At 61.9% G+C, this 25,787-nt stretch overlaps 1 protein-coding gene across 2 annotated transcripts; it reads left to right on the top strand.

The window, feature by feature from the left end:
• Positions 1-698: 698 nt before the first annotated feature.
• SH2B2 (SH2B adaptor protein 2) lies at positions 699-23,836 on the top strand. 2 transcript variants are annotated; one of them, XM_059896818.1, is made up of 9 exons: positions 699-777; positions 10,969-11,717; positions 14,955-15,056; positions 16,724-16,815; positions 18,368-18,459; positions 18,568-18,732; positions 19,863-20,071; positions 22,630-22,801; positions 23,339-23,836. In XM_059896818.1, the coding sequence occupies exons 2-9, from the start codon at positions 10,998-11,000 to the stop codon at positions 23,680-23,682; spliced, it is 1,896 nt and encodes a 631-aa protein (XP_059752801.1). In that variant the 5' UTR covers positions 699-777; positions 10,969-10,997; the 3' UTR covers positions 23,683-23,836. The 2 variants fall into 2 exon arrangements, with proteins under 2 accessions (XP_059752801.1, XP_059752802.1); XM_059896819.1 differs by having other exon boundaries at positions 699-781; positions 18,571-18,732.
• Positions 23,837-25,787: the final 1,951 nt, after the last annotated feature.

Raw genomic sequence — 25,787 nt, 5'->3', positions numbered from 1 at the left:
GAACCAGACGTTGATTTCTCCCGTTGCGACATCTGGGCTTTCTCGAGACGCCCACTGTCCCCACGCCGGAGGGTCCGGGGCCCCCGTCGGGCGCCCACGCCCCACACACCCCACTACCCTACTACTCAGGCCACCCGCCCGGCCTCCACCCGCCACGCTCCCGGGGCCACCACCCCCGGCTCCGGGGGACGCCTCTGCACGGCGGGGATTCCGGAGCCTGGCTTGGAGCCTGCTCCGCGAGACCCAGCAGCCGCGGACTCTCGCCCCAAATGCAGCGGCTGCAAGCCAGCTCCTAACCCCTCTGGGCCCCAAGGCTCGGCAGCCCAGCCGCCGCCACCGCCGCCACCCGGAGGCAGCGAGCAGCAGCGGCGGGCGCCGAACAGGCTCGTGCGGAGGGCGGGGGGCGCGGCGGGGGCGGAACCTGCGAGGGGCGAGGGGGCCGAGCCCGAGGCGGGGGCGGGGCCGGGAAGGCGCGCGCCGCACGGGCAGAGGGTAGGAGGGGGAGCGGGCGGGGCGCGCGCTGCGCGGGGCTGGGCTCGGAGCGCGCGGGGCTCGGCCGCCGAGAGAGCAGAGCCGGGGCCGCGCTGGGCCACTGAGGAGCGCACGAGCCTTCGAGGTTGTGGACGACGGAGGGAGGAGCCGCCGCCAACGCCAGCTCCCTCCCGGAGGGACCCCGAACCCGCCGCTGGCCATGAGCCTCCGGGCCCCGGGAGGCCGGCCGCGGTCCGGGCAGCGCTCCTCCGGCGCCCCGGCCCTCCCGGCCACAGCTGCGCGCCTGTAGGTATGGCCTGCTTGTCCTCAGTTCCCTCGTCCCCCCGTCCATCACCCCGGACTCCCTCCGTCCCTGAGGGCGCGCGTGTGTGTGCGCACTGCTGCTCCGGGGAGCGCGGCCGCACGCGCCCCGGTCCGCGCGTGTTGTCTTTGTGTGCGCGGGTGGGAGGGAGCGCGACGGAGGAGACGCGCCCCCGGCGGGGATCGGCTCTCCGACCCCCATCCCGGGCCGGGCGGGAGTGGCAGGAGGGGCCGAGCCGCCTCCGGAGCAGCTGCGCCCAGGCCCCTTCCCAGGGCCCAGACCCCTTGGTGGGGCGAGCGCAGCGGGCCCCCCTGGAGGAGGGGTCTCTGGCTGGGGGCTGGGGGGGTGTGGAGCGCTGGGGTCTCTTCCCTAGGGTGCGGGGGCGGGGGGAGGGCCAAGCTGGAAGGAGGGTGCCGGCCACGGGAGGGACCCTATCCAGACCACAGTCGCTGGGCCGGCACGCCCTCCATTTGGCCCAGGCCTTCTTTCTCACGGTCTCCATTCTCGACCCGCCCACCCCGGGAACTCTCCTGCAGCCCTCGATAGGGGGGAGGATCGCTGAGGGTGCCGGAGAGGCCGGCGCCTTTAAGAAGGGGCGGGTTCATGCCCTCCATTCAGTCCCTTCGGCCTCAGCCATTGATGAACCTGCGGGCAGCGCGGGGCCAGGCACCGCGCCAAACCAGCGGGCCAAGACCGGGCAGAGGCAGGGACCCCAGCAGCCCACGAAGTGAGGTCTTCAGGGGGAGAAGTCTGCAATGACTGGGACTCCTCAAGAGCCGCGCAGGGCTGACTGGACAGCCCCAGGAGTGACCGTGGACAAGGATAGGCCAGTTGGTGCAGGGGAGAGCCTCAGGGCTGGGAGTCAAACCTGGATTGAACCCTACGTCTGCCCTTTGAGCCTCCATTATCTACCCTGTAAAATGGGAATGGTGCTGCCTACCTCCTAGCTGGGTGACCAGCAAGAGTTGCCCCCTCCAACACAGGTCGCTGACCATGGGGTGAATGGGCACCCCTAAGAGAACGGAGGAGCCAGGGGATGGTTACCCTAAGAGACTTTGGCTGCCTCTGTTGGGGGGTGTGATCTGAACCACCCCCCAACCCTGCCCCCCACTTTGAACAAATCTCTTCCATTCTGGCCTCCCTGCTCCATCCAGGAGGCCATCGGCTGGGAGTGACCTAGAACCCTTCAGCTCTAAGAACTTTGGAGGAGGTCTGGCCGTGGGGGCAGTGGCAAGGTTCAGGGCGTTTATGGGGTTCTCAGAGACAGTTTCCCACAGACTGCCTCCTCTCCCCCTCTAGAGGGCGTGAATGATGATGGGCAGGAGATCCTGATGCAGGATAACTGAATGGTTCTGAGGAGTCAAGTGTTAATGCATATGCTTTTCTTCTTACCCTTACTGTGAAAACTCTGTCTAAAATTTCTAGACCCCTCCTCCCTACTTTGTGGGTCTCCCAGGGAGAACCCCTGCACACACCCAAGGGTGAGCTTCCCTGGGAGGTGGGACCCCCACTCAGGTGGAGCCTGGACCCCCAGGGCTGAGCATTTGGTTTCAAGCTGACTCGTGCCAGGCTAAGGGCCTCTGTGGCGTTTCTCATGTAATCTTCACAACAACCCTGGGGGTTTGGTTCTATTATTATCCCCATTTTGCAGAGAAGGAAACAGATTCAGGGAAGTGAAATGACTTGCCCAAAGTCACTCAACCAACAAGCCAGGCTTCTAAACCACTTCTCTCTGACAAGAATCTGGTTTCTACCTCCTGCACTGCCCGTCTATTCTGGGTCGTAGGAAATTGGGAGTTTAGGTATATTGGGCCTCCTGGCAGCTGTCCCCATGCCATTCGGGTCCAGTCTTAGAGCCTGCCTCGCTTCCTGCTCTCTCACTGTCCACGTGGGGCTGGAGGGGCGGCGGCAGCTTTGGAAACTGGGGAGGTTTCTCTTCCCCACTCACCTGGGTGGGTCTGTTTTTATGGCCGTGCTCTGTCCCAGGGGAGAGCAGGGGTGACTCTTCAACATCTAGAGGAGGTCACGGCCCACACCTGTTTGGGCAGAGCAGTGTGTGGGAGTACAGCATCTTTTGGCTCCTCTGGGTGAAGCAGGGTTTGGGCTCCATTCTCCAGATACTTCCGACCCTCTGTGTCTAGGGCCCACCTGGGGGCGGGTATAACACCCAGCTGGGGGCTCACGGTTTGGTAGAGAAGACAGGCCACAAGCCATGTGGTGTTGTAGAGGGACGAGGGGCAGGGGGGACAGAGTGGAGGCCGGGACAGGACAAAGGGGGGCGTTCCCGGGGCCCCCTTGGGCTCAGGGGCCTGCCAGCTACTGGGGCAGAGGAGCAGGTGGGGCAATGCTGGGCTACATGTTGAGACTCCGAGCAGTGGACAAGCAGGGGTTGGAGGAAGAGGATGTATTAAAACTTGGATGTGGTGAGTTTGAGGTGCCTGGAGATCAGCCAGACTGGGAGTTCAGTTGTTTGGGAAAAGGCCTGGGGAAGCTTTATAAGCATCCGCAGTACCCAGAGTTCTGGGATACTCAGAACCGAGGGGAGGCACTGGAGGTCTCAGTTAGGAGTCGCTGGTATGTGTATCGTGGAAAAAGCCAGAAGGCAGACTGGTGGGCTAAGTGGTTGAAGGGGATGTCCGGCAGATTTGGGGGGCTGGGCCATGGCCCAGGGAGGTCTGGGAGGGTTATGAATCGGGGCCTAGGTGAGATCCATGACACTGGGAGAGAGGGAGAGACTGCGAGGCTCAGGCCAAGGATGGAGAGGGGTTGGTGTGTCTGCTCTGCAATGCCAGGATGGCAGGGCCAGTGCAGCTAGAGCCAGCCCAGCCTGCTCTCCACCTACAGAGCCCGTCCAGGAGCTGTCCAGCACCAGGTGCTCCTGAAGGAGGATAGGCTTCCCTCCTGAGCCCCCAGGCCCCGGCATAGCTTATTGTCCTGGGGCCCACTCCCTGCTCATCTGATGTCGACTTCCTGCAGGGCCCAGCCCTGGATTCCCCTGCCCTCCAGCCTGTCAGAGCACCCTCTCCTCTGAGGATGGCCATCTCCTTTCCCCAGGCAGGGCCTGGGTCCCCCTACTGTGCCCTCAGAGTGAGGGCTCCCCAGGGACAAAGCCCTGCTGGGAGTAGCGTGTGCTACAGAAAGGGACAGACCTGAACTTGGCTTCACACTCCCCCCTCACCAATCTGTGGCCCTGGACCCACCAGCATGGCTCCTGACACATGGTGGGAGTTCAGTACAAATCCAGTGAATGATGGGCCGGTCACCTCCCTCGGCAGAACCTCATTTCCTCAACTGTATGACGGGAGAATCCTCACTTCCTGGCAGGGAAGATGTGAGGGGAGAAGGGTTTTAAACAGGGGCATAGCCCAATTGGATGTGAGTCCTAGAAAGATGACCTTGGCCACACTGTGGAGCCTGGATTTGTCAGGGGTTGGGGGGGGATCGTGAGAAACAAGGAGGTTTGGGAGGAGTCCTCTGCCCAGAGGAGTGGGAGGAAAAGAGGGAATGAATACAAGACATTTAGGAAGTAGAAGCAGAGGATCTTTGATTTTTAAACAAATTACTTATTTAATCCTCATGACAGCCCTTTGAGGTCAGTGCCCTTTTACCCTCTGTTTTAACAGATGAGGAAACTGAGGCCCCAGGAGGCTGAGTCACACGGCTAGGAAGCAGAGGAGCTGGGATTCAAAGCCAGCCGGTCTGGCTCCAGATCTCAGGCTTTTAACCACTCCACTGTCCCATGTGTCAGATGTCAGATGTGGAGGAGGGGAGACGCCCCGGCCACGGGGCCCCGGTGACGGAAGCAGCTGTCGGATGCAGCTGTGGGGCCCCCTTGGACCAGGGGTCTGCAGGTCCCAGAGCCAGAGGGGCTTGTCAAGCTCGGGGGCATCAGTGAAAGCTCGGGGGGCTCAGCAGAAGGGCTTCCCCACTCCCATGGTGGCAAAGGCTGGCAGTTGCGTGGAAGGCGTGAGGGCACAGAGCTGCCCCGCCAGCTTTCAGCAGCCACCTCCCAGCGATGCTCCTCAGCGCAGGCCTTGGACCACGAAGCAGGCAGGTCTGCGTGGGCGAGCAGGATGGTCCCACTTTACAGCTATGGAAACTGATACTCAGAAAAGCCAGGGCCAGCTGAGTCCCGCGCCGCCCCTCCCTCCCCCCACCCCGACCCCCACAAACAGGGGCAGAGTCCCAAGGGTTCTTAATCCACACCTGTCCCTGTCGCTAATCAGAGCACCCTCCCCACTCTGCAGCAAAGACCCAGCCAGTTAGAGAGTAGTAAGACCAGAAATCATGCCCACTCCTGCCTCCTGCCGGGGTCATGGGTCGAGCACAGATATTCTGGGTGGAGAAGGTCGGGGAATTCCAGCCGCACGTCCTTCTTGCAGGAGGCCTTGGTTCAGAGCCTGTCCTGTGGGGACACTTTCTGAGGGGGGGGTGGGATAGGGAGTAGACTTAAGAACCAACGCCCAAGTACCAACAGCGAAACAGACTGAGCCCTGGGTACTCTGCCTCCGTCGCGGGCCCGAAGGTTGTCTGTGTGCTGCAGGGGGCGGGGTGCAGAGGGGCGATCGGGGGATACGGTCCCACAGAGGCCAGGAGGGCAGCTGGGAGGAGGCTTGGTGGTAAAGTGCGCGGTCGGCTGGGCTGGGCCGGGCCGGTGGTCCTGAGAAGCCTGGAGGACAGGACATCGGTGAGCGTGGTAGGGGCCAGCTTCCTGGAGGGCAGGGTAGAGCCAAGGGAGGCCTTGTCTCCTCTCCTTGTGTTGGGGAGACCCCAAGAAGAGGCCTCGGTTTCCCCATGGTGAGTGGTCCGCGGTAGGGCAGGGGAGAGGGTGGGGAGCACTGTCTGGCCCAGCCCGGAGCACAGCACAGAGGACGATGCCGCCCAGGCCTTGCCCCCCACCCAGAGGGCAGCCTTTCAGGTTGCTGGGCGGCTGGTGTGCTCTGCAGGGCCTCCTTCCCTCCCCTGGGGCTGGCTGTCTCCTGTGGTAGGGAGGCCAGCTCCAGCTGGGGCTCCCGGAACACTCCCCCCTCCCCCGCAGGTGTGGGCCTGGACCGCGCCGGTGCCCCCCCACCCCTCCAGGCCGCTGCCCACTGTGCGCTGGATCGATTGGTCACCGGCCCATTAGCGGGGTGGCTAGGCCGCCTCATTAATATTTTAAGGAATGACCTGGCCATGGGGTCCGGAACTGCGTGCCACTGGGGGCTGATGGCTGGCTTTTTTCCTCTTTTCCAATTGTCAGTGCTATTTTTACCACCGGAAGGCCAGCCGCCCCCTCTCCCAGGCGTCTAACCGGGTGGGGGTTGGGGGATTCTCCCGTCTGGTTCTTGGCGGAGGGGTTAGGAGAGTCCGTGGCTTGGAAAGGCAACAGGCAGGGACTGGACTATGCTTCCCCTCCCCATCCCACCCCCTGCCCTGCCTCCCTGAAGCCCCATCCCATCGCCCTCTGGCCCTGGCAAGATGGGAACAAAAAACATAGCTCCAGGAGGAGAAGCCAGACAGCCCAGCTGAGCCTGGAAGAACCCCAGGGTGATGGATCGGGGAGGGTGGTTTGCCCACCCAGGGCCGCTGGGGGGCCAACCACCTGATCCCCAGGCCAGGCGGAATGGGGGTGGGGCTCCCTTTGTCTCCACCGGAGTCCCTCATAGAAGAAGCCCGTGAATGTGAGAGGCAACCTCCTGCCTGCCTCTGGTCCCACCCCTGGAGGGACTGTAGGGCCCCAGTCTTCAGTGTCCAAGGGCCATGACAGGGGCCCCTGGAGGCCACTGCCCCAGCCCCCCATGTTATGGATGGGGAGCCGAGGCCTCGGGAGACATAGGGCCTGGCCCGAGACAGAGCCCCCATCTCCCACCGGCCAGTCCATTGCTGTCCCGCACTGACTCGACAGGTTTCTTCTGGCTCCCTGGGGCCAGAGGAGGGGGAGCTGGGACCCGGCCCATGGAAGCAGGAGGGCCAAGGACCACGGGGCCATGGGAGCTCAGGATGGAAGGGCCAGTGTAGGGGGAAGGCTTCCTGGAAGTGGAGAGTGTTGTACATAGCCTAAAGGTGGGGCAGAATGTGACTCGTCAGCGGAGTGAGGGAGAAAGTTCCAGCCGGCTGGGGAGTGACACAGGCAGAGACTCAGGTGGGGCTTCCCAAGGAGCCCCTGGAGGAGGGAGAGCCCAGGGCCTGCTGGAGTCAGTCCATAAACCTTCCCGGACAGGCCAGACAGTAGGAGCCCGGTGAGTTCGTCCACCCTGCTTCTAGTACCTCTGGGTTCCCCTTCCCTTGAGGCTCTGCTTTTCCCGCATCTGGGTCTGTGGTCACCTGCAGAATGATTGATTGGGTGTCACACTGACTGGTCCCTAGAGATACCTCCTGGCTCCACCCAAAGGTTTGGAGAGCCCTAGTCCTGCCCACAGGTACACATGGATTATAACACAGCAGAGACCACTTCCTGTGCTGTCCTTCCAGGGAGGGGCGGCCCCTCATCCTCATTTTTTTTTTTTCTTCACCATGCCACGCAGCTTGCGGGATCTTAGTTCCCTGACCAGGGATCGAACCTGTGCTCCCTTCAGTGGAAGCGCGGACTCCTAACCACTGGACCGCCAGGGAATTCCCTCATCCTCATTTTTAAAGTGAGGAAACTGAGGCCCAGAGGCTGGAGTTGAGGTCAACGTCCTTCACCCAGAAAGCAGTGGGGTCAGGCCTGGAGCCCAGGTCAGCAGAGTCCCTGCACTCGGTCTCCTCCCCAGTTCTGGCCCACGGGCAGTTGGGGACAGCACACCCGTGCCCTGCTGGGGCTGAGCCGTCTTCCTCTTGGCTTGCGGCCTCCCCTTCACAGAGAGCCATGCCTGGGCCTCAGTCTGTAACTAGGGCTGGGGCTCCTGGGCTGGCCCGGCTGCTTGTGACTTCTACCCCTGGCTGTACAACCCCTGCCACTTCTGTGTAGCCCCAGCTGGACCCAGGGGACAGTGAGGGCTGATGTGCTGGGCATCAGGCCCATAGGCTCCTGGCCAGTCAGCAAGCGGTCAGGACAGGGGAGGGGGGAGGTCAAGGCAGGCCCAACCTCAGTGCTTCCCAGGCCAGTGCCTGCCTAGGACATGTGCCCCCTACCCTTGGCAGATTCCTCTCTGAGTTCCACCCCTGCCTCCAGTGAGGCCTAGATGGGACCCTCCCCCCGCCCCCTCACCCCGTGAAAGCCTCTCCCCTGGGTCCTGTCCCTCCACTCTGCCCATTCTCCTTGCCAAGAATATTCTCAGCCAGCAGGAAGGGTGGGAGGGACGGGGATTGATGCTTGAGGATGTGGCACTGGGACCGACTTCCTCCCTGCCCCCACCTGCCCCATGGAGGGCAAAATTATGGCAAGTGGGGCATCCACACTTTGCTGCTGGCTCCAGTGCTAGCCCTTCCCAGGCTGCCCTGTCATCTAGTCTGACCCTCCTGGTGGTCTGTCTCAGGAGGGAGAGAGATGGCCCCTATGGGGAGCACTGCCCTGCTGGGTAAATGGATGGGCTTGGAGCCCAGGTACGGGGCTTCACAAGCTCAGCTGCAGGGCCTTGTCCCCGCCCCACCCTCAGAAACGCCCACTCTCCACAGGTCAGGCCAAGGCCTTGGTGATGGTGGCAGGTGCATTCCTGCCTCCACCCCCATTCCGGGCATATGACTCAGGCCTGCCTTCTGCCCCCAAGGAGTGCCTGTGCCAGGTGGGAGACAGACATGGAAACAGATACCTGGGGCACCCTGCAGTGGGCGCCTCGCTAGAGGGATGCACAGGCAGGGACTGTGGGAGCTCAGAGGAAACACCTGTCGCCTGGGCTGGGGAGGCAGGGGAGTCAGGGAAGGCTTCCTGGAGGATGTGGCCCCTGGATTCATTCTTGAAGGATAAGGAGGAGTTAGCCAGATGAGAAGGAAGTGCAGAGCAGGAGAAAGGCCCAGCATGAGCCATATTCATGGGTGCCTCAGCCCCTGTCCTCCCCCAGCCCCTCCCGCATGTCCTGAAAAGTCTGCCTCCAAGTTACTGCTCATGACTGCAGTGAAGTCACTCTTCATCCTCTCTGCCAGCATGAAGCCCAATGCAAGCCCCACCTCCTCCAGGAAGCCCTCCGAACTCCCTGCTACTCTCTCCCCCTCTCCCCAGTGCTGGGGTGAGAGTCTCTGAGGAGACCTGCTGGTTTGGAAGGAAAACTGTCCTCCGTGCTAAGTGGCCTCATCAAGTGGCCTGTTTCCTCCCTGGGGCTGTCCTGTGGTTATTGACTGCAGATCGATGGCCGAGGTTGCCCCAAGGTGAGAGGGAATTCCCACGGTGCCCTATGACCCAGAGGCCCCGCAGATGATCTCACAGAAGTGGGGCAGCTATTTTTACCCGGCGATTAATTACAGAGTTTGGATCCCAGAGGAGAGAGGAGATGGTGCTCCCAGGAGCTGTGAGGGAAGGGCCACGCTGGGAATTGTGGGGATCCTGGAAAGGCAGGCGAGGGCATGACCCCCTGTCTCAGTTCCCCTAACACTGGCCGGCCCCCTCAGACAGGGGCTCCCTAAGGCAGGGCAGGACCACATCACCCCACTTCTTCTCCACCAGTAATTTTCACCCTGGCCTGTTGGGGAGGAGATGCATAAACAGAATGGCTGGGCCTGTGCCCCCAGAAGTGATGGGGGATGAGGAGGCAAGGCCCCCAGATGACTAGACACACACCATGCATTTTGGCGATCCGGAGTGAGGAAGCGTGGAGGGACCTAGGGATAGGAGGAGGAAGGTGGGATTCCCCGATCAGGGCCTCTTCAGGAAGGTCCGATTTGGATGGGAGCTCTGGAGGGAACAGGATTCCAGGAGGTGGGAACACAAGTAGAGCAGGCAGTCAGTCCACGGTGAGGGAAAGAAGTCTGAAGAGGCAGCGCCTTCAATGCCAGTATGAAAAACTGGTCATACTAGATCCACACTGGGAGGTGACCTCCAAAGTCTCAGAGTCAGCGTGAGAATCCCTGGTCTGTCACTAACAAGCTGTGTGTTCTCAGGCCCCATGTGACGGTTTGGGCAGTGACAGCTGTGACATGCCTGGTGTGCTGAACACATTCATTTGTTCATTCATTCATTCAGTGTTTACTGAGTGCCTGCCATGTGCCCAGCAGTGGGGACACAGCCACATATGAGACTGTCAAAACCGCTGCCTTGTGGAGCTGGCATTCTCCGGGGAGGGTGTGGTGCTGGGCCGGGGGCGGTCCAGGAGGGGTGGAACAAGACCAAGCGAGTGCATAAGCAGAATGTTAGATGGGGATAAGCACTGTGGAGAAAAGTAAGCAGGCAAAGGGCACGGAGACACCAGTGCTGGGTGGAGAATTTCTTACTCTAAATAGAGCGGTGGGCAAGGAGAGCTATCGGACAAGATGGTATTTGAACAGAAACCTGAAAAACGTGAGGGGGTGGGGGGGAAAGGACATTCCAGGCAAGTACAAGAGAAAATCGCAAGTGCAAAGGCCCTGGGGTGGGACTCAGGTGTGACCAGAGCAGAGTGGGCAAGAAGAGTGGCGGGAGATAAGCTCAGAGCGTCAAATGGAGGCAGATCACGTGAGGCCTCAGGGGCCATGGGTAGGACTTTGGCTTCTACACTGAGTGGGGTGGGAAACCATTGCAGGATTCTGAGCAGCGGAGGGCCTGATCTGTCTTATGTTTTAGAAATGACTGGGTTCCTGGGTGGAGAACAGGCTATAGGGGGTGAGGTCAGGTTCCGGGGGACCAATGAAGAGGCTGCTAAAATACTGCAGGCAGGAGAAAGGGTTGCGTGGGTGCCAGGACAGCAATACGGATGGCGGGGAGCAGCGGAGGGGTGGGGTTCTTGGTATACTTCAAAGGTAGAGCCAAGAGGATTGCGCATGACTTCTTTCTGTCCACCAAACTTTGGGGACCCTCAGAAGAGGGTACTCAGGGAAGCGAGGTCACTTGGGAGGCTCATTGGGGACCCCACTTGAAGGCGTCTGTCATCCCAGCCTCCCTCGCCAAGCCCAGGAATGACCTTGGGGTTCCCTGAGACTGCTGTTTGAAGGAGAGTGCCCCTCTTGCAGACACGTGTCCCCCCTGCCTGGTTGTCCGCCTCACACATTGAAGCTGCTCTGAAATGCTGCACACAGCCCTGGGGGAGTGGGGCAGGTGGGCGCTCTGGACATGGGTCAGGAATTCACTCACTCGCTCCTCTCGCCTGCAGCCTCCGGGGGCTGCCATGGGACGGGAGCCATGAATGGTGCCGCCGCCGCCCCGGTCCCGGTTCCGGTTCCGGTCCCGGACTGGCGGCAGTTCTGCGAACTGCACGCGCAGGCGGCCGCCGTGGATTTCGCCCACAAGTTCTGCCGTTTCCTGCGGGACAACCCGGCCTACGACACGCCCGACGCCGGGGCCTCCTTCTCCCGCCACTTCGCCGCCAACTTCCTGGACGTGTTCAGCGAGGAGGTGCGCCGCGTGCTGGTGGCCGGGCCGGCGCCCCGGGGAGCGGCCGAGCCCCCAGACGCCATGGAGCCCGAGCCCTCGGGGCCCCCGGCGCTCAAAGCCGCGCCCTACGGCCACTCGCGGAGCTCCGAGGACGTGTCGGCGCACGCGGCGGCCAAGGCCCGCGTCCGCAAGGGCTTCTCGCTGCGCAATATGAGCCTGTGCGTGGTGGACGGCGTGCGAGACATGTGGCACCGGCGCTCATCGCCCGAGCCCGACGCCGCCCCGCGGGCCGCCGAGCCCCCAGCCGAGCCGCGCGACAAGTGGACGCGGCGCCTGCGGCTGTCGCGGACGCTGGCGGCCAAGGTGGAGCTGGTGGACATCCAGCGAGAGGGCGCGCTGCGCTTCATGGTGGCCGACGACGCGGCCGCGGGCCCCGGGGGCGCCGCCCAGTGGCAGAAGTGTCGCCTGCTCCTGCGCAGGGCCGTGGCAGGCGAGCGCTTCCGCCTAGAGTTCTTCGTGCCACCCAAGGCGAGTGCCCACCAACACCTGGGGGGACCGTGGAGGGGCTGGCTTCGGGGACCGCACTGCCTGATCTGATCAGCGGGGTGGAGTATTCAGGGTCAGGAACCTGGGGTGCCAGGGGCCCCCCCCTCTGCCTCTGGGACAGGTCACCCCTCAGGCCCTCTTTTTCTGCCTGTGAGGTGTCAGAAGGGCCCTCTGGCTACAGAAGGGGTTCTGGGTACTGTTCCTGGAGGTATTGGAGAGCCTGGCTGCCTGAACTCCTCTTCCTCACCTGGGACCCCTGGGTGGCTGGAGCCTCCCCAGAGAGGAAAGCAGGCAATGACATTGGCACACTCACAGAGGGCCTGCCGGAGGTCTGCATCTGGCTCAGGGGAAATCTTCTTGTCCCTAGCTTGGCTGCCACGCTCCAGCCCAGCCCCTGCCCAGGTGGCCCCTTTCCGGCCCAGATTTCAAAAGCTAAGCTTCTCCTAGCTGTCACCAGCATGGCCGCTCACTTGAGTGCACTGTGCCCTCCCCTCTCTTGGGGGCTCAACATCAGAGCCCTGAGGGCAGCTTTGGGTCTCCTCCAGGGGAGCAAATCTGCCTTGTTTGGAAAGAGGGAATAACTCCAACAATAGTGCCCGCTTTCTGAGAGCCGTCATCCTCCCAGGTGCCCCGGCAAGGTGGGCAGCGTGGTCCCCAGGTCACAGAAGAGAAGACGAACGAAGTGGGGGGCTGTGGCCTGCCCAGTCACACAGCTCGCGGGAGGCAGAGCTGAGCTAATTATACCCATCACCCTGGTGGTCCCGGGAATGAAAGGAGCGTGGAGGTGGGAGCTCCTTGTGCACTGGGAGGCTTGGAAAGGTGGGAGGTTGTGCTGGTGCGGCAGCCCCAAGAACGACCCAGGGCCCTCACCCACCTCCGGGCCCATTCTATGCCCGCTGTCTTTAGCCACCCTGCGTCTCGCCTCTTTCTCCATCTCCCCGTCTGTCGGGACTCTGGATGCTCCTCCTTGCCTTTCTCCCCTGGAGGTGCAGGGTGTGGGCTCCCCAAGGCTGGGTGCCCATGAGCCGCATGAGAGGTGATTTCCCAGGGACACACTGACTCTCTGAAGAGCTTTCTCCCCAAGTCCCAGGATGCCCAGACTCACCAAGGACTTTTTACCTGCCCAGGCCCCCACCTTTAGGTCCCTGAGAGAATCATAGACCACTAAGCCCAACTCCACCGTTTGTCAGACAGGGAGACCGAGGCCCAGTGAAGGGTGGGAAGTGGGGTGGGGCTTGCCCAGGGTCACCCACAGGGCAGGGCTTCAACGCCTCTGGGCCCTGAGTGGCAACCACAGCTGCCCGGCTGTAAATAGCATGTCTGCTGCCCTCGAGGGAGGGGACACAGCAGCCGGTGCCCTCTGCCGTAGTCCACCCCCTGCAGCCCACCATTCGCCGCTGGCAGAGGGCAGGCTTCCTGAGGGGTCACTTTCCCAACCTCTGAGAAAGGCAGGTGGCTTCCTATCCCAGATCTGGCCTCAGACCCTCCTTTCTTCATACAAATGTTTGTGAATTCAGGAGTGAGCCAGGTGGGAAGCATGCCTGGTGAGGGCTCAGGTCCGGTTTCCCAAATATGTTTGGCTCCAGGGTGTATGAGCCCCACGGGGAGCCCCTGCTGACACTCCCCCTGCCTTTGAGTCCTGTTCACCCACCCACAGTCCAGATTTCTTCCTCCTCTTGCCCCTGGAGGCCTAGCTGCACCCTTGGAGCAGACCGGGGCTTGGGGTCTGCAGGCTTAGGGGCTGTTTCTGGGACCCTCAGACTGCTCTTTCATACAGCCCCGTGTGTCAGGCTTCCAGCATCCTGCCCCCTCCCTCACCCTGCAGGAAAAGTCTCCTGGACCCCAGGTCCCCTTATAGCCCTAGGCCAGCCAGCCCTGGGACCCAGGGAGCAATGATGCTGGCCCCCTGCCATTAGGGAACCACCAGGCAAGTGATATTTGCTAGACTGGATGGTAAAATAAACCTCAATGGGGTGAGCACAGGATGCTCTGGGGGCCACAAGGAGGAGAAGCTTCATAAGTGTTCACCAGGTGGCAGGGCCCTGGGACAGGCATTTCTGGAGACTCAAGCTGAGTGAGCCAAGGTCTGGGGTCATGAAACAGCCTGATGGCTCCGTCCAGGGAAGTGGTAACAGTGAGCTGGAGCCGGGTGAAAGGCAGCTAGGCCAGGACAGACGGGCCTCAAGTGCCAGGCAGAGGAATCACCGCCTCTGGCCAGCGGGAGCCCAGCGATAGTTCCCAGACCAGCCTTCACTGCAGACCTGTCAGCTCCACCCACTCCAGGACCGCGGCCCCTGCCCCGCTGGCTGGCTTGATGGCCTGCCATGGTCAGCCAAGCCTCGCGGTCACCGCCCCAAGCACAGCCCTGCTCTGCTGGATGGCAGCCAGTGCTGCCAGGAATTCCCATCCGCCTGCCCACCCAACGTGTGGCCCTTCCCTTTCCTCCTAAGAAAGCCCCTGTCCCAAAGCCCAAGCCCTGCCAGGAATCTCAGTCTCAAGGCAGCCTCGGGGGGCCTTCAGGCCAGGGCCAGGAGCTTTGGGGGCAGAGTGGGGGGTCCAGGCACAGAGTGGCTGTCCCCAGGAGTCCTGCCAGCTCACCTTGGTTAAATCCCACACTGGTCCCTTTTCCTCCACCTAAAGACACGGCCTGCCTGGCTCCAGGAGTCCTGTTCTGAGTTGAGGCTCCAGACCTGTGCTGTGGAAAATCTAGTCTGAAAGGGGAGATGAGCATTTTTTTTAAATGAACTAGAATAGAATAGAAAATATCACACTCCATCACACAGTCAGGGTAAATATTGTCTGCTGAAACATGTGTTTCAGAGAGATTTTTACCTGTGTGTGTGTACTGGGTCACAATGTCAAATGTATTTCTTACTATGGGTCAAGGTGAAAAATGTGAAAACCACAGATCCGGTAGGTGCGCTGGGTGGAAGGGCAGCTGGGGCAGAGTTCACCCCCTCAGGGCTCAGACGTGGGAGACTCACGTCAGTCCCAGCTCTGTCCCTGACTTGCTGTATGACTATATGGGGAGGTCCCTCTGTTTCCAAGGAACTCCCTCAACTTACCCATCTGTGAAATGGGGATTGGGACACCTCTGTGCCAGGGCTGCCTGACATCCTAAGCTGAGGGCTGCTCTGACCTCTGGGAGGGGGGAGGGGGAAGAGGGCTTCAGGAGGCCCTGGGGGCACTGTCTCACTGCCCTTTCCTCTGGCCTCCCAGGCCTCCAGGCCCAAAGTCAGCATCCCTCTGTCGGCCATCATTGAGGTCCGCACCACCATGCCCCTGGAGATGCCGGAGAAGGACAACACGTTCGTGCTCAAGGTGAGCCCCACCTTGGGCCCCACAGATCCCTCATGGGTGGCAGAGCTCGAGGGCAGTGTCGGGGGAGGTGAGGGTAAAGGACCAGCAGCAGGGCAGGGGGAGGGAGCCCTGGTTGGGGGGGGTCCCAGGATCCTACGCAGATGTCAAGCACAGAGCTAGAATGTGAATCCTGGCCTGGGCTCCAAAGCCAAATGCCCCAGGTGTCGTCCAAGTCCACCGTGTGCGGCCCCGTTCCCATTTCCTCCTGCGCCTGGGTGAAGGTCCTGAGTTTCACTTCCTCCCTTCCCTTCCCCCACTGGAGTCAGCACGCACCCACCCCACAGGCAGGAACTGGTAGCCAGCCTGCAGCAGTTATGCAAATGCTCCTGTCACCAGCACTGGAGTGTGGGAACCTGCCTGGTCCCACAGAGGGCACAAAGGCCCTGAGGGTGGGCAGGGAGGCACCCCAGTGAGTCTGGGGGCGGCTCCTCTTTTTCCCAGGCTCCACATCACTGGGGTGGCCTGCTTGGGTTGCTGAGGACATGGCTCCAGGCTGCCAGGGCTGTGGCCCCGTGCCTCCTTGGAGGATTAGAGGATGTTTGTGAAGCCAAGTCCCCAAGGAAGCCTGGTTCCACCCACCCGAAGCTGCATGGAGGCCCCCCCACCTCCTCTCCAGGCTCCCGGTTGGGTTTATGTTTTTACTGTCCCTGTTTGTTTAGTCATGAACTCTCTTATTCATTTAGCAAACATTTGCCAACCCCGTACCCTGAGTCACCCCAGGCGAGGGACTGAGGACACGGCCCCTCCCTGCCTGGCACTCTGCTGGATGAGACAGGTCAGAGCCTCGCCCCTGACAGCTGGGTGGCCTCTGTGTCTCTTATTACGCTCAGGAGCCCTGAGGCCAAGGGGCTCACCTGCCGGCCCACTCCGGGCCTCAGTTTCCCCATCCATTCAGAGAGGGGATGAAGGCAGTTCCAAGGACCGTCTCAGCTCTGAGATGCTGGGAGTCCAACTGCTCTTTACTGAGACACGCGACAAGAAGCTCAGAGCCCAGGCCTTGGCCTTAGAGACCTGGGTTCGGGTCCCAACACCTCCACCGAGCGCTAGTGTGACTTTGAGCGAGTTACCTGACCTCTCTGAACCTCAGTCTTCCCATCTGTACAATGGGGAAAGCATCACCTCCCTCACGGGGCTGTTGGGCAGGGTTCATCAGACAATGTGTGTGCAGGGTCACACTCTGGGCCCGGCTTTCTCCTCCTTGTTTCCCTTCTGGAGGCTTCTTATCCCAGGGGTGTGGCCACAGAGGCGGAGTTCCAGGTGCAAAGGCGTGTGGGCCCTCAACTCAGTGCTGGGCCAGCCGGCCCCTCACAGACTTGAGGGTTGTGATGCCCTTCCACGCCACCTCCCCATCCCTTACCCAGCCAGCATGGCCTCCTGCAGGGCTGCATCGCCAGGGCCTGAGGACCTGAGCTCAGCAGGGCTGGACATCATCTCCATGATCCCCAGGGGTGCGCCCAGGAGGAAGGGGCTGCTGAGAGTGTGGGCTCCACCCCAGGACCCCATTGTCTTCCCTGCTGCCCTCACCAGTGAGCCCCCAAGGGGGAGGGGTGGGATGAGCCATTTGTCCTGGGCTCTGGAGCCTCCTGCTGAGGGTGCTGTGATCTGGACTCTCGCCACCCCCTCCCCAGGTGGAGAACGGAGCAGAGTACATCCTGGAGACCATCGACTCCCTGCAGAAGCACTCGTGGGTAGCTGACATCCAGGGCTGTGTGGACCCTGGGTGAGTGCCCAAGTGCTCCTAGGATGGGAAGACAGGGTGGGGGGGCCGAGCTCGGCTGTGCCCTTGGTCCAGCCTTCACAGGGAGCAGCTTCCTGGTGAGGGCAGGAGCTGAGCTTGACACATGGGATTTTCTCATTGCAGTCCAATCCAGGTGGGTGCTGGCCAGATCACCCACACCCCCATTCCCAGCAGGCTCTGTAGGTTCAGGGTCTGGGGACCTGGAGGGAAGTTGAATCAAGTCTTGTTCTCACTCCAGGGGAGGCTGAAACCACTAGGAGAGGGGTAGTGATGGGCTGAGCCCAAAGTGCCAGGGGTGGGGGACCAACCGGGAGGCCCCTAGTCCAGTCCTGGGGCTCCGAGAAGCTGTACTGGTAGAGGTGCCCCCCTTCTCTGCGGCTTAAAGAAAGGGCAGGCCTGAGCCTGGCAGAGGGGGCTGGGGGCGGCAGGGAGGAGGGCAGAGAGAACAGCCCAGCAAAGGCTGTGGAGGTGTGTGAGGACCTGGGACTCGCAGGGAATGTCGGGGCCCTCGGGTGACTGGAATTAGAGCCGATGAGGAGGAGACTTCTATGAGAGCCCCGGAAGCTGGTAGGTCGGGGCAGTGGGGAGCCATGGCTGGTAATAAGCAGAGGGCAGCTACGGTCAGCTGTGTGCAGGAAGAACAGCAGGGAGGCTGGCTGCGCCATGCGGGAGAGATCCCGAGGCCAGGAGGAGGGGCAGGCAGGCCAGCCGGCTGAGCATTTGGCAGCAGCTCTGGCTACTGGGGTGAGCCAAGCCCCGGGGGAGGGGCTGCTGCCTTCTAATTAACAGCTTCGTTTAAGGAAGCACAATTAAAAGTCCTGAGCGCCTCCCAGGCTCCCCCCACCCTGCCACCCCCATCCCAAAGTGGCTGTAATCCCTCCCCTGCCACCCTCCCAGCCAGCGGCTCCGCAGACTCTTTCCCCAGCCCCCGTGAAGGTGAACCTCACTTTGCGGTACTTTAGAGCTGGCACAGATGGGGAGACAAAGGCCCAGGGCAGGGAAGGGAGCTGGCCCCGGCCCCGCCCACCACCACGCCCTGCTTCCCTGGTGGCGCAGTGGTTAAGAATCCACCTGCCAGTGCAGGGGGACACGGGTTCGATCCCTGGTCCGGGAAAATCCCACATGCCGCAGAGCAACTAAGCCTGTGCACCACAACTACTGAGCCTGCGCTCTAGAGCCCACAAGCTACAGCTACTGAGCCCACGTGCCACAACTACTGAAGCCTGAGCGCCTAGGGCCTGTGCTCTGCAAAGAGGGCCTCCGTGGGATCCTAGGAGGAGGGCAGCCTGTCATGGGTTAGGGGGCAGGGGCCATGTGACCTCCAGGAGAGCTGCACCCACCAGGAGACGTCTCCATATGGCGCGGTCACTCACATGGTGGCCACAGAGCAAGCTGAGGGTGTGACAGAGGGACATGAAGGCAGAGGGACAGGGCTGATGCTGGCCGTGGGACTGTCTGCCACTGCCTGGCTCCACGAGCAGCCCGTGGTCCGAGCCCCATGGCAGGACGTGGTTGCGCTTTCTTGCCTTCGCAGGGACAGCGAGGAAGATGCCGATCTCCCCTGTGCCCGGGGAAGCTGTCTGGCCAGCCGTGTGGCCTCTTGCAGCTGTGAGCTCCTAACAGATGGTAGGTGGGGACAGAGCTGGCTGGAGTAGTGGAGGGCAGGGTCGGAGGGGGCGGTCGCTCAGAGATGGTCAGACAGACAGACGTGCTTCTCACCTGCCATTTCTCCAGCAGCGGACCTGCCCCGGCCCCTAGAGACAACGGCAGCCGTGGTGACGGCCCCACACAGCCGAGCTCGAGATGCCGTCGGGGAGTCCCTGGTCCATGTCCCGCTGGAGACCTTCCTGGAGACCCTGGAGTCCCCAGGTGGCAGCGGCAGTGACAGCAATAACACAGGTGCAGTGGGGCTGCACTCTTCCTGCTGCCCCTCCCTGCGCCCCCGCCCCAGGCCACAGGCACCCCCAGGCCTCTCCCAAGCCCTTCCTGAGCCTCAGAAGCTGTGACATTTCATCCCACCGGGTCCTTTGCACAGCTACTCGGTTGTTCTGGCTTTTGCAGGCTAGTCCGGGAATGTGACCCCTCCCACGGGCCCTGGTTTCAGTAGAAAACGCTCACAGAAAGGGGTGCAAAGGGTTGTAACGAGGGCTTGGGGACAAAGACACTTGATTTGTTCCCAGGTTTGTTGCCGACTTAGAGAGTGACCCCAGGAAACTGAGTGATCCCACCAAACCAGAGAAAACTGCACGATGATTGTGAAATAAGCATATTCTGATGTTATACATACAAGCAGATACAGCTGGGGTATTGAGGAGTTTTGTTACTGGTTCAGGAGGTGCAAGAACATTTAATGTATGTTATGTGAGAACAGAAACCATTTGCCAATTGCTATTTTTTTAAATTAATTAATTTATTTATTTTTGGCTGTGTTGGGTCTTTGTTGCTGCGTGCGGGCTTTCTTTAGTTGCAGCAAGCGGGGGCTACTCTTCATTGCGGTGGCTTCTCTTGTTGCAGAGCACAGGCTCTAGGCGCGTGGGCTTCAGTAGTTGTGGCACGTGGGCTCAGTAGTTGTGGCTCACGGGCTCTAGAGCGCAGGCTCAGTAGTTGTGGCGCACGGGCTTAGTTGCTCCGCGGCATGTGGGATCTTCCCGGACCAGGGCTCGAACCTGTGTCTCCTGCATTGGCAGGCGGATTCTTAACCACTGTGCCACCAGGGAAGTCCCGCCAATTGCTATTAATGGTCTATCCTTGAGACAAATGGCACCCATTCCATCATTTGATACATTCTTATCATTAAGCTATTTGCTAAACCAGTCTGTAGTTTAAATCTACATTCTCTTATTCTATCATTTTCTCCTCTCTGTGCCTCAGTTTACCTCATATGTTTAGTGGGTGGGTCAGCTCCCTGCCTCGTTCTAAATTATTCAGCAGCATCTTACATGCAAAAACCCAACAAGATGATGCATCCCTTTTCTCGTTTACGTGCCCGCTCTCTCCCCCACGCCTCTCACACTGTCATCCCTCTGCAGTGGAGGACGGAGCAGAGCCGGAGCCCGAGGCTGAGCCCGAGCTGGAGCTCTCTGACTACCCCTGGTTCCACGGGACACTGTCACGGGTCAAGGCAGCTCAGCTGGTTCTGGCAGGCGGGCCCCGGAGCCACGGCCTCTTCGTGATCCGCCAGAGTGAGACTCGGCCTGGGGAGTACGTGCTGACCTTCAACTTCCAGGGCAAGGCCAAGGTAAGTCAGGGAAGGCGGGGGGCACAGGGGGGGAAGTGTCCAGCCCAGGGGGAGGGGAGCTGAGGTGGCCCTGGTCCTGAGGCTGCACCGGCGCCCAGGAACAGGCTCCGTGGGTGTAGGGGTGGCGTGGCTTCCCACAGGCCAGGCCCACCCCTGGCCACGCTCCGAATCACTCGCATCCCTCCTGCACCTCTCTGTGGGGCTACAGTCTGCCTCAGACATGGCTTCGCCATTATCCGATGGGGAAATCACCTGCTGGTGGCTGAGCCCCCAGGAGGCTGGGCCCTTCTGAGGGTTTCACTTTGACCCTGTGCATGGGGGATCGCGTAGCACTAGGGCTTCTGAGGGTCTCCACCGAGAGCCACCTCAGTACAGGGCTGGGGTCAACCAATGCTCCACCCACCCAACAGCCCCTCTTCTCCCCTGCCCAGCACATTTCACCAGCCCCTCCTGGTCCCCAGCTCCGGGCCAGGCCTGTGCTCATGCCAGGCCAGGGGCTGTGGAAGGGAACCACACACAGTGGGCCCTCGAGAGCCAGGCAGAAGAGGAGGAGCTGGGCCGGGCAGAAGGGCTGCAGAGAAGGGGGGGCCAGAGGAGGCTCCTGACCCCACCAGCCAGAGTAGGAGAGGACCTTGACCTGAGACGTGCAATGGACAGAGAATCCTTGAGGTGAAGACAAGTGGAAGGGTGGTCCAGACAGGGCAGGGCAAAGGCATGACTGTGAACCCGGAAGGCGGGCTCTCAAGGAAGGGCACTGCGTGCTAATAAAGACCTAAGGCACAAAGGAAAACATGACAGAAAGTCCAGTGACCGTGGGGGGTTTCAGTGTGACAGAGTGGGCAGGAACCTCAAACTCCCCTCCCCCCCCCCATCCCGAGTTTCCGCTAAGGAAACAGACCCAGCCCTGGCTCCTCCCAGGACACAGTTCCCGTCAGTCCTTGCTGGAGGAGGGGGCACCCTAGGACTCCTGCTCCAGGCCTGCACGGGTAGCCAGTGTCCCAGCCCCCGGCTGGCCCGGCTCAGGCCCTCCCCTGGCCCCATGGGCAGCGCTTCCCTGGGGACGCCTCCTTGGAAAGCAGCTTCCCTCACCAGTTCCTCTGACAACCAGGCGCTTAACACCGTCCCTGGCAGCCTGACCCGGAGTTTACTTCTTAGCCAGCACGGCCCCGAGGCAGCCTCCTGGGAGGGCCCGGATCTGATGCATGCCCAAGCCAGAGGCTCGGACGGTGCCCAGCCCACCGTGGGGCATGGGGCAGGCGGGTGGGGTCGGGGGCTGGTGTCAGGATGTTTGGTAAGGGAGACAGAGCGGGAGGCTCCGCTCTTTCCAGGGCAAAACCCAGCCCTGAACTTTGTACTCACCACAGCTGGTGCCTCTCAGAGCACCGTGTCTGTCCAGAGTCCTGTGCAGAGCTGGAGAAGTTAGTGGCGGGATAGAGCAGCTTCCTACTCATACACCTCCCGGGAAGGAAGACCTCTGCCTTCCGAGGCCTCACTTTTCACCTTCAGATAATAAATGTCCGGAATGTTTTTCCAAAGACTGAGAGGCACACGCTCCCTGGGGCCCAGCTCTGCCCTGGGTCTCTGTCCCCAGAGGCCCCACCCCAACTTGAGGCTGTGGTGTGACCCCACTATGCTGTTCCTCTTGGGCTGAGCCCCTGCCCTGGGCTGCCATGAGTGCTCCCCGGGTTGGCCCACACTCTTCTGGCAACTTCTGGCCCTGCCGAGCGGCAGCACTCACTCATGGGAACGCTCCCCTCCTCCCCAGGGCTTCTCTCTCCTGTACTAGGAGGCCAGCTCCCCCGTCCCATGCACCCTCCTGTCATCACCCCTCTTGCCACACACACCCCAGAGACGGCCACTCTTCCCCTTGTGAGATACACATGGAGCAAAAAAGGGCTGAAGCCAGAGACCTGTGGCTCACCAATAGAGACCACAGGCCTGTGGCCCCTCCTCTCCCCGAGGCGCCTGGCCCAGGTGGGCACTGCTCCTCCGTGCTCCGCGCCCCCCCCACCGCTGCAGCACAGTTGAGTAGCATCTGCAGCCATTCCTCCCCAGCCACCCTGGGGGTTGTTTCCAGCCTGCTGGGCTTTGCCTGTACGGGGCCAGTGGGCAGACCCCTAGCTGCTGGGGTGGGAGGGTCACCCAAACACGAGTTCTCTTCCTAGCTCTGTGCTCTGCGGCTGTGGGCGAGTCTCTCCCTCCCTGTGCCTGGGTTTCCCCATCTCTAATATGGAGGCTGTAATCTCTACCTTCTAGGGCTTTTGGAGACTAGGGATGGAGGGGGTGTGTGAAGGGCCTGATGTGGGTGCTCCCAGCATACGGACAGATGCATGCTGCCTCCAGTCCCAGCCTGGCTCTGTGGCCCTCATTCCCCATCCCCGCCACAGGCATGACCCCCCCCTAAGATGGGCTCATGTGTGAGGGGCCCCCACTCTGATACCACCCCTGTGGCCTCTACGAGACCTGGTCCTCCCCGTGACCTTCCAAGGCACCTGCCAAGCATGGGGCCAGTCCAGGACCCCCAACCCCACACTGACCACACCCATCTGTGCCCACAGCACCTGCGCCTGTCCTTGAACGGCCACGGGCAGTGCCATGTGCAGCACCTGTGGTTCCAGTCTGTGCTCGACATGCTCCGCCACTTCCACACCCACCCCATCCCGCTGGAGTCCGGGGGCTCTGCAGACATCACCCTTCGCAGCTATGTGCGGGCCCAGGGCCCCCCACCTGGTAAGACGCCCCTACCTGGCCCGTGCAAACAGACAGGTGGGCAGTGGGGGAGGGCGTCACCCTCAGGCTGCCACCCTGCTAGACCCGGTGGGATGAGCACCCGGTCTCAGGCAAGTTGTAAGCAACCCGGCCATCAGGATTGGCGGGAGAGCCGCAGCCCCGAGGGATCCGTGTCCTGAGGAATTCCTGGCGGGCGGAAGGGGGTGGAGTCCCTTAGATCCCTGCACAGGTGGGGCCCAGCGCTGAGCTGTTGAAGGAAGGAAGCCTTGGAGGCGTGAGAGAGGGTGCCCGGCACATGCGGGTGGAGCGCCGTTTGTGTGTGCGCGCTGCCGCCTGTACCCATGACTTTAGTTATCGGGGAGGTGGGCTGGAACCCGGCGCGCTGAATTCGGGTGCTCCCCGGGTTGGAGACTGTGTGATGCCAGGCCACCGCGTTCCTCCGGGGCTCTGGCCCCTGTCTGCACGCCGGGACTGGCGGGCGGGAGGGCGGGCCACGGCCCAGGCTTGGAGCTGACGGCCCGCGGTCTCCCGTTGCAGACCCGGGGCCCTCGCCCAGCGCCGCGCCCGCGCCCCACGCCTGCTGGAGCGAGCCGGCCGGCCAGCACTACTTCTCCAGCCTCGCCGCGGCCGCCTGCCCGCCCGCCTCGCCCTCGGAGGCCGGCGGCGCCTCGTCCTCATCCGCCTCGTCGTCCTCGGCGGCGTCTGTGCCCGGCGCCTCGCGCCCCGCCGAGGGCCCGCTGAGCGCGCGCAGCCGCAGCAACAGCGCCGAGCGCCTGCTGGAGGCGGCGGGCGGGGGCGCCGACGAGCCCCCAGAGGCCGGGCCGGGAGAGGGCGCCCGGGGCCGCACGCGCGCCGTCGAGAACCAATACTCCTTCTACTAGGCGGCCGCGGGCGGCGCCAAGACCCTGGGGCCACCCGGACCCGCCCGGCCGCGGGGCGATGGCCCACGTGGCCGTCCGTCCCGCGGACCCTGCCGGCCCCCGCCCGGCGCTGGGTGGGAAAAGCGAAGCTCTTCAGTGAAGACAAAATGTTATTAAAGAGCCTGTTTTAGGGACTGCACCTGGCTCTCCTGTCGTCCTTTCTCCTGCCTTGGCCTCAGGCACGGCTCCTCCTGGGCCTGCCGGGGAGGAGGGAGAGCCACACACGAGCCCCCTGTTGAGCCCACCATGGCCTGGCACCTGCCCGGCCCCCACCCAGGTCTTAGGGGACCCGGCTCCCCGCTGGGCGAGTGAAACCAGGAGACAACCGGCAGTCCCTGAATGAGGTGCAGAGATAAAGCGCTGGACCCAAGAGGCCCACAGGGATTGGGGAGGGGGCTTTGACGGAGCTGTGAGAGAGGTAGGGGGGAGGGATAACTGAGCAGAGGCTTCGGGGGCAAGAATGAGGGGTGGGGGAGGGTAGAGGAAAGATGAGAAAGGAGGGCTCAGCCTGGGACACAGTGAAGGATGGGAGCGAGGCCAGGTATGGGGGCCTTGAATGCCAGCGTGAGGAGCTGGACCCTGGCGAGGAGAGAGTAACTGTGTCCTTGGGTTCGTCATTGAGGTCCTGGCAGTGTGGACAGGATTTTTCCACATGAGCCCACTGGGGGATTGGGCAGTGGAAGAGGCTAGGCTTCTCGCCTTTGACCTAGATTCAAACTTGCAAGTGGCCTAGAGGGTCCTCCCACCCCCCACCCCAACCCCTTGCCTCCTTGCAGGTGGAGGTCCAGCTGTGGCTCCCACCTGGAGACACAGCCTGCTCGAGGTCCCAGCACCCCAGCCCTCAGGCAGTGGTCCGTCTGAGAAGGATCTTGTTCCTGCTGCACCAAAGCGCCCTCCCCCTCCCCAAGTCCAAACTCTGCCTCCCCGCCTGGGGCCATGGACCCATGGTCCCTCTGCTCAGGAGCGCCATTGCAGGGCTTGCATCCATGATGTGCATTTCAGAGCCCCAGACAGTTAATCCTCCTGGGACTGCTACTGCAGCACCTGCAAGCCCTTCCCCGTATGAGGGGCACCAGCGCCCCTGGGGGGCTCCCAGAGCTTTTCTGCTTGAGTTACCCAGTCCCGACTCACCAAATGACCAGGAAGCGACCGAGCAGCACTCCTGCTGCCACCACGGTGAGGGAGTACAAGGCTGGTGCTCAGAACACCCTGTACCTCAGCTTCTGGCATCTCCATCCTTGCGGCTGGAGCTGCTCCGTGCTCTTGCCCGTGCCCCCTGGTGGTTTGGGGTCTATGCCAGGCCAAGTGCAAGCCCCCATCCCCCTCGGGGGGTGTGGGGGTGAGGCTCAGGCTGGGCAGAGGACAGGGGGCTGGTGAGAGCTCTGTTTGGCTGCCTTCTGCCTCTCCGGCAGCGGGAGTCTCCCCAGTGGCAAGACGGCTGAGCCCCAGACATCACCCCCAAGCCTGAGGCTTCATCCTTGCTCCCTCAGTGGAAGGGTTCAGTGGCCTCAGGGGTGGAGTTGAGACTTGAACACGGGGTCTGCCATTCTTCAGCCCTCCTGCCTCTCCCTCCTGACACAGTCGGCCACCTTGGAGGCCACTTTACCTGCTGAGAGCTCAAGGCAGGAATCTGGGCCCAGGAGTAAGCAAGAGGCACTGAAGGCTGAACCAGGTACCCAGAGCATGAGAAAGTGGGAGAAGGTCTGTGCCCACTCTGAGGATGGCAGTCAGACACTGTTCCTAAGGTGTTCCCAGGTTAAAGTGGATTCATGGGAGAATGGTGGAAAAGATGATGGCCATCTCCGAGGGCTCTCCAAGGGCTGTGGCACGGAGGCCCAGCAACAAGAGGTCAAATGAAAAGAGGCGCTGTCTCCACAGTGTGGCCCCCAGGGTGAGACCCTCAGGCCTGTCACTCAAAGTGGAGCTTCCAGAAAGCCCGGACTTGGTGGGACTCTGGGGAAGCCATAGCAATTGCACGGATGGTGGTGACATTCTCAAGATTTTGCTCCTCAGCGAGCATTTCAGATGCCTGCTTGGTGCATGGCCAGGCCCGTGGGGTAGGTGGG

This window comes from Balaenoptera ricei, chromosome 15 (genome assembly GCF_028023285.1).
Source record: "Balaenoptera ricei isolate mBalRic1 chromosome 15, mBalRic1.hap2, whole genome shotgun sequence".
Classification (NCBI taxonomy): Eukaryota; Metazoa; Chordata; class Mammalia; order Artiodactyla; family Balaenopteridae; genus Balaenoptera; species Balaenoptera ricei.
The sequence above is the reverse complement of the archived record's forward strand: the minus strand, read 5'-3'. Positions and strand labels throughout refer to the sequence as shown.

What these genes read in the sequence shown, in the direction of transcription:
- SH2B2 (XM_059896818.1), top strand. Translation starts at nt 10,998, where the DNA reads ATGAATGGTGCCGCCGCCGCCCCGGTCCCGGTTCCGGTTCCGGTCCCG. An exon ending in ACAACACGTTCGTGCTCAAG is followed by an intron (nt 15,057 to 16,723) that starts GTGAGCCCCACC and finishes CCCCCTCCCCAG; the next exon opens with GTGGAGAACGGAGCAGAGTA. An exon ending in CTGTGAGCTCCTAACAGATG is followed by an intron (nt 18,460 to 18,567) that starts GTAGGTGGGGAC and finishes CCATTTCTCCAG; the next exon opens with CAGCGGACCTGCCCCGGCCC.